The sequence below is a fragment of the Dendropsophus ebraccatus genome, chromosome 4 (assembly GCF_027789765.1).
Source record: "Dendropsophus ebraccatus isolate aDenEbr1 chromosome 4, aDenEbr1.pat, whole genome shotgun sequence".
Classification (NCBI taxonomy): Eukaryota; Metazoa; Chordata; class Amphibia; order Anura; family Hylidae; genus Dendropsophus; species Dendropsophus ebraccatus.
The window spans coordinates 31,942,061-31,958,634 of NC_091457.1; the positions used below are offsets into that span (position 1 = coordinate 31,942,061).

Genomic DNA, 16,574 nt, shown 5'->3' on the forward strand with positions numbered 1-16,574 from the left:
GATATCTTAACCTAAGAGAGACAAAAAAGGCAGGAGCATAACACCCATCATTTTGACAGATGTTCTGCACCTTACAGTTTGCAGTATTTTGCCAGATGTTGCTTTACAGTATGCCACACAAGGGGTTAAGTGAGGATGGCTGGCATGGCTTCCACACTTAAACCCCTGGGGACCAGAATTATCTCACACTGCACCCATCCCAGCAAGGAGTGTTTATACTCATCACAGATGTCTTCATTCTTCACCAGAGGCTGGCACACTAAGCTACAAGTGTCGAGCTCTTGCTCTTCAAAAATGTCATCAGCCAAGCAGCAACTGAGGTAGGACATTACTGCAGTTGCTGATTGGCTGAGATGACACTGCACAAGCAATCAGTGACTGAAGCTTCGTTCTTTCTTGACCCCCACTCCCCAGCTGGTGGCACAGGCATGTGTAGCTAATGATACATGGCCTGTGTGCTGGCCGACTGAACACTTATCTGTTATGGGACTTGCTGCATCATCATTCAATATGATGAATTAAGCTCCCAAAAGGCCAGAGCACTATACTACTGAACTGACAAATTTGCATACTCTGTGTTTTAAATTGTTCTCATGAGGGTAATTTTTTTTTTTTTGTTAATAAAATGCTTTGAAGTGGCACTGTCATCACAAAGTTTTTATTGGTCAGGGTCTGAGGGGCCCAGGAACAGCAAGCGTTCCCAGGAATTGCAGGTCATGAAAGTTGGTGGCAACAGAAGGTCCTTAGTTGCCCCGTAATGCTTCAATTTAACAGAGGTTTGTAATATAACTGCATTAAAATTAATGTATACTTTTTTCTTTACATACATAGTAGTAAAGTAACTCTATTAAAGCAATTGATTAACTAAAAAAACCCAAACCTTTACTCTGCAGAGTGCCCCTTTAACCCCTTAAGGACAGAGCCTGAAATGGCCTTAATGACCGAGACAAATTTTATGAATATGACCAGTGTCACTTTATTCATTAATAACTTCGGGATGCTTTTACCTATCTGGCTGATTCTGAGATTGTTTTCTCGTGACATATTGTACTTTACATTTCTGGTAAATTGGAGTCGATACTCATAACGAATCTTTATGAAAAAAACCCAAATAATTGAAAAAATGCCTTTTTCCAACTTTGAAACTTTTTTGCTTATACAGAAAGTGGTTATACCACATAAATTATATATTAAATACCATTAGCAACATGTCTAATTTATGTTGGCAGCATTTATTAAACGATCTTTCATTTTTTTTAGACAATAGGAAGCTTAAAACATTAGCAGCAAATTTTCAGTAAAATTTCAAAATCAGATATTTTTAGGGACCTGTTCAGGTTTAAAGTGTATTTGAGGGGCCTGTATGTTAGAAAGCCCCACAAAGCACCCCATTTCAGAAACTGCACCCCCCACACTCTGCAAAAGCACATCCAGAAAGTGTTTTAACCCTTTAGGGGAGTCAAAGAAATAAAAGCCAAGTGTGTAAGAAATTTGAAAATTTTAATTTTCTGTGCAGAGATTTTATTGTAATCCAATATTTTTCATAATTATAAACCTATTACCAGAGAAATGCACCCCAATAATTATTGCCCCGTTTCTGCAGTTTATAGAAATACCCCATATCTGGCCCTATTGCGCTATTTGACGCAACCACAAGCCTCAGATATAAAGGAGCGCCTAGTGAATTTCAATGCCTCCGTTATTTGGTCATTTTTGACTGTACCACTTCAGGTTGGCAGAGGCTCTGGGGTGCCAAAACCTAAAAAAACACCCCTAAAGGGACACCATTTAGAAAACTACACCCCTGAAGGAATTTAACAAGGGGTGCGGTGAGCATTTGGACCCCACAGGTGCTTCACAGATTTTCCGAACAATATGGCCTGAAAAAAGAAAATTTTTTTTTTTTACACTAAAACGTTCTAGCCTTCAATTTTTCATTTTCTTAAAGGGATAAGAGGAAAAAAAAGACACAAAATGTGTAGCGCAGTTTCTCCCGAGTACGGAAATACTCCACATGTGGCAATAAAGTGCCAAGGGGGCGCAGGACGAGCCTCCAAAGGGAAGGAGCGCCAATTGGCTTTTGGAAGCTGAATTTCACTGGAAAGGATTTCAAGGGCCATGTCGCATTTACAGAGCCCTTGTGCTGCCAAGACACTGGAAACCCCCCACAAGTGACCCCATTCTGGAAACTACACCCCTCAAGGAATCTAACAAGGGGTGCAGTGAGCATATGAACCCCACTGGTGACGGGCACAAATGTGGAACAATGTGACGTGAAAGGGAAAATTTTCATTTTTTCACTTTCATGGCACAAATGTGCCTGTCATCAAGGGGTCCATATCCTCACTGCACCCCTTGTTAGATTCCTTGAGGCGTGCAGTTTTCAGAATGGGGTCACTTGTTTTGTCAGCACGAGGGCTCTGTAAATGCGACATGGCGTTCATCATCCATTCTAGCCAAATCCAAAATCCAAATGGCGCTCCTTCCCTTCGGAGGCTTGCCCTGCGCCCACATGGCGCTTTATGTCCACATGTGGGGTATTTACGGACTCGGGGGAAATTGCTCTACACATTTTTTTTTTCCCCTCTTTTAACCCCTTGTGAAAATGATAAATTCAAGGCTAAACCAACATTATAGTGTAAAAAATGTAATATTTCATTTTCACGCCACATTGTTCCACATTTGTGCCCGTCACCAGTGGGGTCCATATGCTCACTACACCCCTTGTTACATTCCCTGAGGGGTGTAGTTTCCATAATGGGGTCACTTGTGGCGGGTTTCAACTGTCTTGGCAACACAGGGGCCTTTTGAATGCAACATGGCCCCTCGAAATCCATTCCATCCAAATCCAGCCTTCAAAAACCAAATGGCGCTCCTTCCCTTCGGAGACTTACCCTGCACCTGCATGGCGCTTTATGTCCACATGTGGGGTATTTCCGTATTTAGGGGAAATTGCGCTACACATTTAGTGTTTTTTTTTTTTTATCTTTTAGCCCCTTGTGAAAATGAAAAAATCATGACAAGATTAATGATTTAGAGTAAAAATTGTACAAAAATTACACTAAATGTTGGTCTAGCCTTGATTTTTTCCATTTCCACAAGGGGTTAAAAAAGAAAATGAACACAAAACGTGTAGGGTAGTTTCCCCTGAGTACGAAAATACCCCACATGTGGGCATAATGTGCCATATGGGCACAGGGCAAGCCACCAAAGGGACAGAGCGCCATTTAGAGGCTGGAATGGAGGCCATGTCGCAATTACAAAGCTCCTGTGCTGCCAGGACAGTAGAAACCCCCCACAAGTAACCCCATTCTGGAAACTACACCCCATAAGGAATCTAACAAGGGGTGCAGTGAGGATATGGACCCCACTGGTGACAGGCACTTACGTAGAACATGTGCCGAGAAAATAAGAAATACCATTTTTTTTCATTTTCACGTCCCAAATGTGGCCGTCACCAGGGGGCCATATCCCCGCTGCCCCCCTTGTTAGATTCCTTATCGGGTGTAGTTTCCAGAATGGGGTCACTTGTGGGGGGTTTCTACCGTCCTGGCCGCACAGAGGCTTTGTAATTGCATCATGGCATCCTCTAATGGGAATGGCGGCCATACCTACTTAGCTGGGGAAAAGGGACAATTCTAATTTATTTGGGGGTATTAGGCCAATTATTGGTTTATAAGGTTGAAAATGACAGGTGTCCATCAAATTCAACCTGTGTTGATCCAGAGGAAGGCAAAAAACCCTCGTAAGGCAGACGACAGTAGCCTCATCACAGGGGAAAAATTCCTTCCCGACTCCATAATGGCGATCAGAATAATCCCTGGATCAACATGACCCCTTAAATAGGAATAAGGGACAGAATTTAGATAATGTAGAACCCCAATGACGTGTGGTGCGCCTTGGAGCGATCCAGTATGCAGAGGCCGGGGGGATCAGGACATGTGTCAGACGGGAAAATGGTGTCCTTCCTGATCCCCCTGTTACGCCACACTCTGCACTTCTTCTGGGGTCTCCTGTTTTCCAGTGTGGGGGACGTCACCTGGAAAATGTTTTCCTGGTGCGATACGGGGTCCTTCATATCCAGAAGCGCTGGGTCCGCTCTATGGCTGCTAAATATTAGGGCTCTATTACTATTTCTGTTATTTTCGGATCGTGCCGCAAGCTACAGTAGCTCAGGCAGCGAGGGACCGGAAGAGGGGGTGCTGGTATAAAAGTTATCCCCGTACAGGTGGTAACCTTTATCCAGCAGTGGGAAGATCAGTTCCCGGACGATCTTCCCACTTGTTTCGAGGATGGGGGGGGGGGGGGGCATCTGGGGGCTGGATTCGGGTGTCCCTTCCATCATACACTCTAAGGGTACGTGCACACTGCGGAATCGCGACAGATAACCCTCCGTGCATTCCGCAGTTGGCACCCGCCGGCGGAGTGATGCAGGCACACGTCTCCACACGTGTCATAGACTCCATTCTATGCACGGGCGGATTCCGCTCTCCGTCCAACGTATTCATTCTTTGGATGGACGATGGAATCCGCCTGTGCATAGAATGGAGTCTATGACACGGGTGGAGACGCGCGCCCGCATCAGTCCGCCAGCTGCGGAATGCACAAAAAGTTATCCTTCGCCATTCCGCAGTGTGCACGTACCCTAAATCTGTAAGAGTACCCAGAGGTACGCTCACAGAGTTTGTAGAATTTCACGCCATACAGTCATCTCTTATTGGGATGGTACTGGCGGAAAAGACGTGTCTGGGGGGCAGCGTATGCTATGCTACCCCCCAGACATGTCACTGGATGATGAGGATGAATGGAGGAAAGAAGGATCCCCCCCCATTCATCCTCACTGGCTGTTTCAGTGTCAGAGGCAATAATAACGTATCCCTCTGATGCCGAAAACACCCTGGGGGTCATCTTTATACGGGGACTAGTATATGGGGTATGTAGTGGTGTAGTGTCAAACTTTATTCAATGTAGTGTGGTGTAATGTAGTGTTTTTTACGTGTTTTTTTTTTTTTTTTTTACAGTAAGTATAAAAAAAACCTACGCCAACAAAGGCGTTGCTGATAAATGCCGCACTTATGTGCGGCACTTATCAGACCGTGGCAGTAGGATATAGAAAAAAAACACCCTACGCCAAAAAGGAGGAGTTGCTGATTAGCAGCGCACTTTCGTGCGATGCTGATCAACACTCAGCGGCGATAGGGTGCGGAAAATAGAAAAAAAAAAATTTGAAAAAAAAAAATAATGACTTTTTCTACATTCTGAACATCCCTGTAGCTGCTGATAAGTGTATTACACATATCAGCCGCTAGGGGGCAGCAGAGCGCAAAATCCGGAAAAAGACGAGGCTGGAGCCGAAAATAGCCGAAAAAAGACTATGGGGACCGCCGGAAAGAGCCGAAGACCGAATGAGAAGACGGAGGACGCCACGAACCCGGTGGACGCCGATCAGGACCCCGGGACAGGTGAGTAATGTACAAATACCTGCTCTGGACCCCTCAGCTACCTTGCTGAGGGGTCCAGAGCAGGTATTTACTATTTTGGGGGACTCTGATCGGGCTGGTGGCACCGTGACCACCATTACTTTTTACAGTAATGGCGGTCGGTGCCATCCTCGGACAGCACCGACCGCCATTTTTTTCCGGGTCATCGGGTCACCGATGACCCGGAAAGGTCCCGATCGCCGCTATTGGCTGATCTGAATTGATCAGCCAATAGCGGCGATCGTAAGCACGGGGGGTGTTAACCATCCCCCGTGCCGAGAAGCTAAGATGGCCTGCTATGATTTATAGCAGGCCATCTTCCCCGATCGCTGTGTGCGAACACGCAGCGTTCGGGGAAACATCGGGCGTAAATTTACGCCCTGATGCGCTAAGTACCAGGGCGCGAGGGCGTAAGTTTACGCTCAATGTCGTTAAGGGGTTAAGCTTCAACCAGTGTTTACATACCGTTATGAGAGCACCACTGGAGAATGCTTCTTGACCCTGCAAAGAATCGGAGAGGTTAAAGGGGTTATCCAGCGCTACAAAAATATGGCCACTTTCTTCGAGAGACAGCACCGCTCTTGTCTCCAGTTAGGGTGGCGTTTGCCTCTTAGTTCCATTGAAGTGAATAGAGCTTAATTGCAAACCACACCTGACCAGGAGACAAGAGTCGCGTTGTCTCTGGAAGCAAGTGGGCATGTTTTTGTAGCACTGGATAACCCCTTTTAAAAACACCACCTCCCGTCAATCCCAATTCCACCTAAGTGTTAGCGGTTTCTATGCACCTGTGGTGTTAGAGGAAATACATTTTCATATTCTCTATTGAGGTCAAATGCAAAAAAAAAAAAAAAACTGAGTAGGCTGAGCGGAATGGGAACATAGTAAAGAAGTTATACTTACCCATACTTGTGCCCCTGCAGCCACAGTGCCATCAGCTCAAAATCAGCCTCCCATGCTTCGTGTCGTTGCAACCTGGCAGAAAGTACCCGCTCAGCCAGTCATTGACTGCAGAGGTGTCTAGCTTAAGTCACTGACTGACTGAGCTGGTATTATGAGCTAGGTCATGACGTCACAGGCTGGGAAGTTACAGAAGACCAGCGGGTGACTGTGAGCAATGACTCGGGTAAGAATTACTTTATGATGATCCCAGTACACCCTGCCCCCCTTGTTTTTTTTACGTTCTCCTTTAAACCAGGACCCCTTGTGTCTTTTAACATTTCTGAGACCCTGTATAATTGATTTTCCTGATTATGACGGATGAAATCTCTGATTATGGATCCTTGGAGGAGGGCGCGCTATTCTCAGATATACAAAAAATGCAACAGTGAAAATCCCACTGAGCCTAAAGGTGCGTTTTCACAGACTTATCTGACAGATTTTTTTAAGCCAAAGCCAGGAATGGATATGAAAAGAGGAGAAATCTGAGTCTTTCCTTTATGACCTGTTTTCTGTTTACAGTCTGTTCTTGGCTTCGGCTTTAAAAATCTGTCAGATAAATCTCTGTGTAAACACATCATAAGAGCATTCAGGAAGAGATGTGCAGAGTTTAACAGAAAAATGCTTTTCTATTCTTGAGAATGTTAGTGGTCATCCTTTCTTAGTAGAAAAAAGTGAAAAAACACCTTCAAAGGGTTAAGGATTTTAAAGCAAGGTTACTTTTTTGGTGAGGAAGAGACATCTCTATGGGATGCGACTCCAAAAATTGATGTCCAGATTGGCAAGGTAGTCAAACAGCCTTAGCTTTTAAAGATGCTTCCCAGTTGAGTGATGCAAAAGACTGTCTGTCCATCTTGCAGTCCAATAGTTAAGTCTTGTGGAGCATTTGCTGCATTGGCTTCTAAAGCCAAATATAGCAGCTACCAGTATTGCATTATTGTGACCCAGGGGAGCTAGATAGACTTATTTGGGCAAGATATTATGTATCGCTGAGGCACTTGGTACATCCAGGGGTGGGCACATACCACTCCTGGCCTCCGTGACAACACACACTTTTTAGTTAGAACTGGTGCTGGTGTTCGTGCAGGAGGAGGTGTAAGTAACCAGAGTCCCAGGTAGACTTAAACAAAGTAGGGTTTACTTGACCCATGTTTAACCCCTTAACAACCAAAAGGGTAAAGTTAATGACCCCGCAGCCTGGGCCTTGGTGCAGGAGGATGTAAATGTATACCCTGCCGGAGTCACGGGCTCAGGAGCTGAGCTCACTTCATAGCAGGTGAGGACCGGCTTCTATCTGCAGCTAGGCCCTCACCGGTAATGGCGGGCCGTCGCGATTGCGCGGCCGCCCGACATTAACCCCTTAAACCTGGCGATCATTAAAGTGTAAGTGACAGTAGCATCTCCTGTCACTTACTGACCGGGACCCCCGCAGCGTGTCTGTGGGGGTCCTGATCGCATGGCCTGACTGACTGAGATCCCCTACCTTCCTCCGTGCAGTCATGGTCTTCAGTCTGCTCATAGAGTCTATGGCATAGCTGGGATCAATGTATGCAATTAAATGCATCAATGTAAAAGTCCCCTAAGGGGACTTAAAAATTAAAAAAAAAAAGATTAATAAGTTTAACATTTTTTTCCCAAATCTGCCCCTCAATAAAAGTGCCCTTTCACATTTTATACATAAAACACATAAAAGTAATAGTTAATTAACATATAATATACTGTAGCATGCGTAATCGCTCAATCTATTAAAATAAAACAAAATTGTTCATGCACGGTGAACAGCGTGAACAAAAACTGTAAACACAGGGATTGCCTTTTTTAAAAATTACATTTTATGTATATAAAAAAAAATAGTGATCAATACGTCTGATCTAGAAAAAAATTAGATCATGTTCTTCTCTGCGACACGCCTCCTGCTCCCCCAGCACGTACGCTCTGCTCCCCCGACGCCGTCCGCCTGCCGGAAGGTGTGCTGCTCTACTCCACCGTTCACATCTGGTCCTGTCCGCCCCGCCGCCATATGTCTTCTGGGAGGCGTGCTGCTCTGCTCCCCCCGTCGCCATATGCCTGCCGGGGAGGTGTGCCGCTCTTCTCCCCTGCCGCCATATGCCAGCCGGGAGTTCCCGTCCACCCCCGCCGCCATATTCCTGCCAGTGAGGCGTGCCGCTCTGCTCCCCCATCTTCCTCCGCCGCTGAACATAGAGCCGGGCGACTCCTTGATCGTTTATTCTATAATTTCCCTGAATGGGGGGAAGGCATTTGATCAAGTCCCTAGGGAAATGATGCAACGACATGTTCATTCCATCATTTCCTGGGATTTGGTCAAATCCCTAGTGATTTGATCAAATCTCTGGATTCTATCATTTCACTGCAACATATACACAGCAATGATCCATTAGATCTGTGGTACATTGCTCTGGCCTGCTGCACACCAGAGCAATGTATTGCCGAGCCAGGATTTAAATGCTGAATTAGCTGGCGCGGCAACGGGACCCGCACCGGCTAATAGAGGTGGGACCCCTCTCTGATCTCCCCTTGCGCCGCCAAGATGTATGAGGTACGTCATGGGGTGCTAAGGGGTTAAGGTACTCATCTGTGGGGGCTTAGAGAGAGAGTACCTACGCCCACGGTTATGAACCTTTGTCTATTGCTGTCTTTGGGCAAAGAGTGACATAGGAACAGTATGTCAGTCTCCACCTTGTGGGTAGAGCTAGCCGCCAGGGTACCCTAAGAAAACCTAGCAGGAGCAGTGGAGTGTTTCGGGTATCCATGCTTACCTAGCCACTGAGTTGAGATCCTGTCTTAGTTATCATTCCCGCAACGGAATCTGCCGGTACTTCTCTGCACAGATTCCGTATTGTCAACCCACCCTTAAGGCCCTGTTGACAGTGCTCATTTGCTTCTCCAGTCCAGTCCAGTTACTCATCCACCAAGCTCTCCACAGTGCTGCACCTCCCTTCATCTTTTCCCTTATCTCTACCACCCTACTCTTGCTTTACACTCCTCTAATTATTTATGCCTAAAGGTCCTATTACACAGGCAGATGAGGAATTGAGCGTCGGCCTGTCAGATCAGCTCTCTCTTCCTCCTCGTTCCCCGCTCACTGTGCTGTTACACGCACAGACGGCGGGGGGCTGCTTGTCCGGGTGGCCGATAGGAGAGTGTTACTCGGGGTGATGCCCAGCAGACCCTCGCTGTGCTGATCGTTTTGTTTCAGCAATTTGAAAGATCACTATCAGCTGAGATCGTACTGATGGTGACCTTTCAACAAGCCCTATTACACCAAGTGATTTAGGGTCCATTTACACAGAAAGATTAATTTGACAGATTATTTGCCAAAGATTTGAAGGCAAAGGCAGAAACAGACTATAAACATAGATCAGGTCATAAAGGAAAGCCATTAGATTTCTCCTCTTTTCAAATCCTTTCCTGACTTTGCTTCAAATCTTTGACAGATAATCTGTCAGAATCTTTCTGTGTAAATGGGTCATTATCTGTTGGTAATCGCTCCATTTAATAGGGCCTTAACATCCTCAATCCGCACTTCTTACTGCTGCCTTCAGTACCCAAGCTGCACCAGTTTTATGGAATGCATTACCCAAGAAAGTCAGACTTTTCCTGAGTATCCAAAGCTTCAAACATGCCCTCAAAACTCATCTTTACAAGCTCGCTTATCAGGTTCCCTAATTTGGTCATCCCCTTCCCCACAATCCAGGCACTTGCACCTGTATGTATAGGCATTTGTTGGTTCACCCACCTTTACCTGCATTAACCTATGTAAAAAAGATGGCAGGACCATTGTAGCAACAAAGCATTTGACCCCTTCTGCCTCATGTCGCCAACCCTTTGCTCATAGATTGTAAATATGTGAGCAGTCCTCACTCCTCATGTTTGACTTGATGGCTACATGTGTATCACTGTAATGTCTGATTTGTGTCTATGTATATACCCCCAGAATTATAAAGAGCTGTGGAATATGTTGGCGCTATATAAATACAAAATGATTATTTGGTGTTATCGCTTACACACTTTCTGGGCACTGGAAGTTTTATATGGTACATAATGGCAAAGAACTGAGAATGTGAAAAAAATCGTTGCTCTACTTAAATTGCCCACACCCTGAAACTGAGCGGCAGCACATGGTTGAGCAAAGAAGTTTAGCGCTCCATAGGTTGTCTTAAAATTGTTTAAAAAAAAATAGACATCAGTTCTGCAGAGGTTAAAGGGTGTGTGTGTGAGGGGGGGGGGCAGCCTAGCCTGTCAGTGCTCAGACCAGTGCTTCCCAACCTTTTCCACCTCAGCTGCAGGGAGCAGCTCTTCCTTCCTCTTCGGGCTCCATCTTGTGAGCCGCGGGGACGGAACCTCCAGCAGGCGTGATGACGTCACATCATCACGCCTGCTGGAGAGGTCACGTCCCGGCGTCCCATAGGATGCAGACGTGAAATGTTGGCGGTCTATAGGATTGAATGTAGGAGCAGGACACTGACAGGTCCTGCTCCTACATTCTGCTCAATTGAATGTTCCGCCCGCTCACTGTGTGTATATCCCTAGAACTTGCACGGCTGCAGCTTCTAGGGATATTAAAGTGACAGTGTCACAATTTCCACCGGGTTTCTGCGGCACCCCTGGCGGGTTCTCCCAGGACCCCGTTTGGGAAACGCTGCCTTAGTCCATATGCCACACACTGGATCAGACTGGTCTGTAGTTCCAGAAGGGAGCCTTTTGTAAAGATGCATAACAAAGCCCGTAAATAGTTTGCTGAAGCCAAGCAGACTAAGGGCATGGATTACTGAAACCATGCCCTGTGGTCTGATGAGACTAAGATAAACTTATTTGGTTCACGTGGTGTCAAGCATCTGTGGCGGCAACCAGGTTAGAGGTACAAATACAAATGTGTCTTGTCTACAGTCAAGCATGATCGTGCAAATGTCAGGGCTAAGAGACTTTAGACTTTAGTGCTGGAAAGTATAGGTGGCCACACACCGTATTGACACTTTAGGCACAATATGGCTATTTTTACTTAGGGGTGTACTCAAGTTTAGGCATTATTGTCTGTGTGAGTTATTTTGAGGGCACACCAAATTTACCGTTAGGCTGGCTTTACACTACATTTTTGCAATCCATTTTTTCCATCTGTTTTTTTGCAAAAAATGAATAAAAAATGGATGCATGTGTGTGCATCAGTTTTGATCCGTTTTTCCATTGAATTCCATTATATAAAAAAAGCATCCGTTTGTTTTTGTTTTTTTTTTAAATGTTCACAAAAACGTAGTCAACCTCATTTGTGTCCGTTAAAAAAAAAAAGATCCTTTTTTTTTATATAATGGAATTCAATGTAAAAACGGATCAAAACAGATGCATACATGTTTTTTGCAAAAAACTGATGAAAAAAACGGATTGCAGTGTGAACCTAGCCTTATTTACAAGCTGTACAGTTACTACCTTCTATCAGTGTTATATCTTCAGTGTTGTACCACAAAAAGATAATAAAATATTGACAAAAATGTGAGGGGTGTACTCATTTTCTATTGAGTTTTCTCTTTCTTCCCTTCCCTGGAGTTAATTTGTGATGAATTATCCCATAGGCTAGGGCTATACAGTGACTTAGGTCAAAGGTTCCAAGGATTAAACTCCTTCCCCCCCCCCCCCCCCCCCCCCCCCATGTATATGATTTGTGTGACATATGCTTTTACCTGAATTAGTTTCATTCTTTTTCTTTATGTGCATACCTACTGTGTATGGGTTGTATAGGTTGGGCTTCTCCATTTCTTATTGACCTTCTGTGAGCTTGTTTAAAATTGTCTTTGTTTTCCCTTTAGACAGCATGATCCGAGTGGGCTCTGATTACCAAGCTCAGATTCCAGATTGTAAACCAGGTAAAACCTCATAAGTTGAATTTTGTCTTTTTTGTGTCTTTTTTTTTTTTTTTCAACCGTACTTACTATGTGAAGGTGATTTCAAAGCATTTTTGTGCTGACTAAAGTAACACTAGTATACAAGATGACTTTTTACTCTAAATCAAGAGATTTACCGTTTATTTCAGTCCTTATTGGGGATATAAGCTCTAGAGGTTAGAAGCCTACAAGGCATTTCCTTTCCAACATAGGAGAGGTGCATCTTAAGGAATTGGATAAATTAGTACTGTAGATGGTATATTTTAATCCTTGTTTAATAAAGAGGTTTTCCAAACAAAATTAAGAAAAAAAGTCAGGCAGGGTTAATTGAAGAATAGTAATTAAGGTATACTTACCTGCCCCAGTGACCTTGCTTGAGCTCTGCTGTATTTCCACATTCCTATAATGTTACTGCCCCACAGTGTCTTGCCTCAGTCAGTGGATGAGCAGTCAGCTCCTGTGGGGCCATGACATTACAGAAAAGGGGAGCAACATGAGACCAGCAGGGGTGGCAGAGAGGGTTGGGGCTGCAGGGGTATAGGGATGGGTAAGCTTACATTTTTATTTTTGTTAGGCTACCTCCACCCTACCCACCTTGGTATTTTGGCCCAATCCATTGTTTTCTTTTGCTTTCTGTGTATGTGTGTATATAATGTGTGTGTGTGTGTGTGTGTGTGTACACATGTGTAAAATATATATATATATATATATATATATATATATATATATATATATATATACACACAGTGGTGCCTTGGATTATGAGCATAATTCATTCCAGGACCGTGCCTGTAATCAAAATCTACTCTTGAACTAAAGCAAATTTTCCCATAAGAAATTATAGAAATGCAGACAATTGGTTCCACACCCCAAAAATAATCATTTATTATTCTGAATAACATGTAAAACTAATGAAACAAACATTCAGAAACAGCAGAATGTGATATTATAAGTTACTGTACAGTAATGGAGAGGATGGGAAACCCAAGGACTGACAGAGACTGCAGGAGCATGAAGGAAGGAGCAGGGCAGATGTGGGCGCATACATGCAGCGCTCTCTGTCCGGGGAGAGAGGGGTTACAGCTGTGAAGAGATTACCTCCACAGTCCTGTCCCCTGATGTAACCCCCAGCCTGAAGTAGATCTGCTATGATTTGGAAGGTGAGGGAGACTTCCAGGGTCAGAATACAGAGCTGTAGACCCTGCTATGCAGACCATGCCCCTCCCACCCAGTACAGGGAGCTCTCAAACCAAAGCAATGCTCTTAAATCAAGTCATAATTTTAAAAAACTGAATCCTTTTTTTTTTTTTTTTTAATATCACTTTATTTGAAGAATTTTTCGTTTTTGACAAAGACAAAATACACAGTGTACAATTAGGCACTGAGGATGCGGCAAAGAATTGCGGTCATACAAGAATGAAAACACAGGAATATTAGGCTGGTATGGGGGAGGGGGGAAGGGGAGGGAGAAGAGAGAGGGGGGGGGGAGGATGAGGGAAAGGGGGTGGGTAGGGAGCAAGGTATAAACAATATAAACCCAATCAACAACAACATATGCCAGTCTGAGGCCTTGTCTAAGTATAGGATTTGAACAGGAAACCATAATGATCAGCCCTAGTGAGGTCTCTTACCAAAATGTGTCCACTTAGTGAATGAACGTCCAATACAACTCATGGAGGAGGTCCCTGCCAATCTGCCCAGCGTTGAAGGAAGGAGGCATAGGTGCCTTGACGTCTGGCCAACAGAGCTTCCATGACATAGCTGTGTTGGACTGCCGTCATTATACTTTCTGCTGATGGGACCGACGGGGATTTCCAATTTCTAGCTATTGCTGTACGGGCAGCAGTTAGAATATGGAAAGTTATGGTACGATGGGATAAAGGCATATCCTCCAGGCCCAAGGATAACAGTGCAACTTCAGGTCCCCACGGTGGGGGGTAGTGGAGGAGGGACGCTAATGTACTATAAATCTGCTGCCATAGGTCCTTCAAAGCCACACACTGCCACCAAATATGCATTAAATTTCCAGGCTGCTGTCTGCACCGCCAACATATTGGAGAAGCGGATGGGTAAATTTTTGACAGTCGGTAAGGCGTATAATACCACTGATAAAGAAGTTTTCTAGATGACTCCAAATGAGATACACATTTGGACACCCGGTAAGGGAGATGAAACACAAAGGCCCATTGTGCAGGTGTGAAGGACCTACCCAGGTCATTTTCTCATTTCGTTTGGGTGTTGGGAGATAATGCTATTGTAGGCAACAGATATCCCTTTGGTGAAGTTGGAGGGGTTAAGGAAGAATTTTTCAAATACTGTGGGGGGCGAGTCCCATGGCCAGTGAATAGAGGATAGGAGATGTCTTACTTGCAAATACTTATAAAACTCCTTGTTGCTCAGCTGATACCTGCTAGTTATAGTACTAAATAGTAGTAGCTGCCCGCACTGTCACTAATATCCTGTACTATAGAGATACCAGCTGAGGAACAAGGGCGGAGATCAGTGCCATGTAAGGATATTTGAATGGCTGCTAAAGGTAAGTTTTTAAGTCTGAACGGGCAGAGATCCTTGGTTGGGTGTAGCATATTCCACAGTTTAGCTCCAGCTTTAACAGTGGGAGTAGTCCCTTGAGAGGGTGCCGAGGAAATACTTGTGGCCCATAGCCAGTCCGACAGGGAGGAGACTCCTAATGATGCCCTTTCCATGTCCACCCATCTGGGCGATGTAAGATTATTATGCCACCATTTTTTAATTTTGATCTAAGATAACAGCTCTGTAGTAGGACAAGAGACAAGGGCAACCCAGGCCGCCTCTAGAAGGGGGCAAGTATAACACTGACGCTGCAACTCTGGGTCTGGAGTTGTTCCAAATAAATTTCATCAAAGTACTCTGCAATTTACGAATAATTGGCATGGGGAGGAGGACAGGCATGTTGCGGAAGAGGTACAATATCTTAGGCAAGAGCATCATTTTAGTCACTGCGATGCGTCCCACCCAAGACACCGGTATGGCAGAATAAGCGGTTATATCTAGAATCAGTTGGGAAATAAGTGCTGCAGTATTGGAAGCAATTAATTTGTTAGGAGATTTAGTCAGTAATATCCCTAAATATGATATTTCTCCAGGTGACCACTTAAAGGGAAAGTGACTTGCAAGAGATTGTTTGACTTGTGGGGATATATGGATGTCTAGAATAGTGGATTTGGTCACATTAAGCTTGTAATAACTGGCTGAGCTGAACAGAGATAGGATGCGAATTACAGAAGGGAGGGATTTCTCAGGCTCTGTGATGGAGATGATCACATTGTCTGCAAAAAGGCCGATACGGTGATCTTGACCATCCAAAGCAATCCCCGTCAGGTCCCCGGCCAGTCTAATATGCTGAGCCAAGGGCTCCATTACCATGGCGAAAATCAGGGGTGACAAGGGGCACCCCTGACGTGTGCCGTTGGTGATGCCAAACGGGCGAGACAGGGTACCAGCGTTAAAGAGGACCTGTCACCCCCCGCGCCGGGGTGACAGGCTCCCCACCCCCAGATAGATCCACATATACTTACCTCATGTCGCCGAGTCCCGCTGCCGGAGCCGTTCCCGGGACGGAGATATCCCGGTGAGAAGCCGGCGCGCGCACGGCTCCATTCACGGCTCTGCTGCGCGCGCACGGCTCCATTCATTCTCTATGGATGCTGGACTCCTCTCCACAGCGCGCGCGCCGGCTTCTCACCGAGATATCTCAGTCACGGGACCGGCTCCAGCAGCGGGACTCGGCGACATGAGGTAAGTATAAGGGGATCTATCTGGGGGTGGGGAGCCTGTCACCCCGGCGCGGGGGATGACGGGTCTCCTTTAAAGACTTGAGCTGTGGGAGAGGTATATAATGCCATAATGGCAGTTAGAATTCTAGGAGGCACTCCAAAACCCTCTAAGACTGCCCTCAGGTACCCCCAGTGAACCCGGTCGAACGCCTTCTCCGCATCCAAAGAGAGGAGCAGAGAAGGCGTTCGACTTACATGTGTTCTAGAGATGATGTTTAGGAACCTACGAGTTCGAGCAGTGAGATGGACTTCGCTCTTTCGGCAGTGAAGTTTGTTTTGTTTAATCTGTGCAGCTCAGCCAGTTCTTGTTGCAAGGTAAGTTGCTGTTTCAGTCGTTGCTTACGATCATATGAAGTTTAGCATATAAAATGACCTCGTATAGTGGCCTTAAAGGCACACCACAAAGTGCTGTCAGCAAACAGTACCTGTATCATTTATTTAAAAAAAAT

The 16,574-nt window shown here is 45.2% G+C and overlaps 1 protein-coding gene across 2 annotated transcripts in view; it reads left to right on the top strand.

Annotated features, from left to right (window-relative positions):
* The window catches only part of RCOR2 (REST corepressor 2), a 42,580-nt gene that overhangs the window by 15,185 nt on the left and 10,821 nt on the right, over positions 1-16,574 (top strand). For both annotated transcript variants that reach the window (XM_069968247.1, XM_069968248.1), the window contains exon 3: positions 12,236-12,292. In XM_069968247.1, the coding sequence (XP_069824348.1) occupies positions 12,236-12,292 (57 nt within the window). The remainder of the gene's footprint in view (positions 1-12,235; positions 12,293-16,574) is intronic.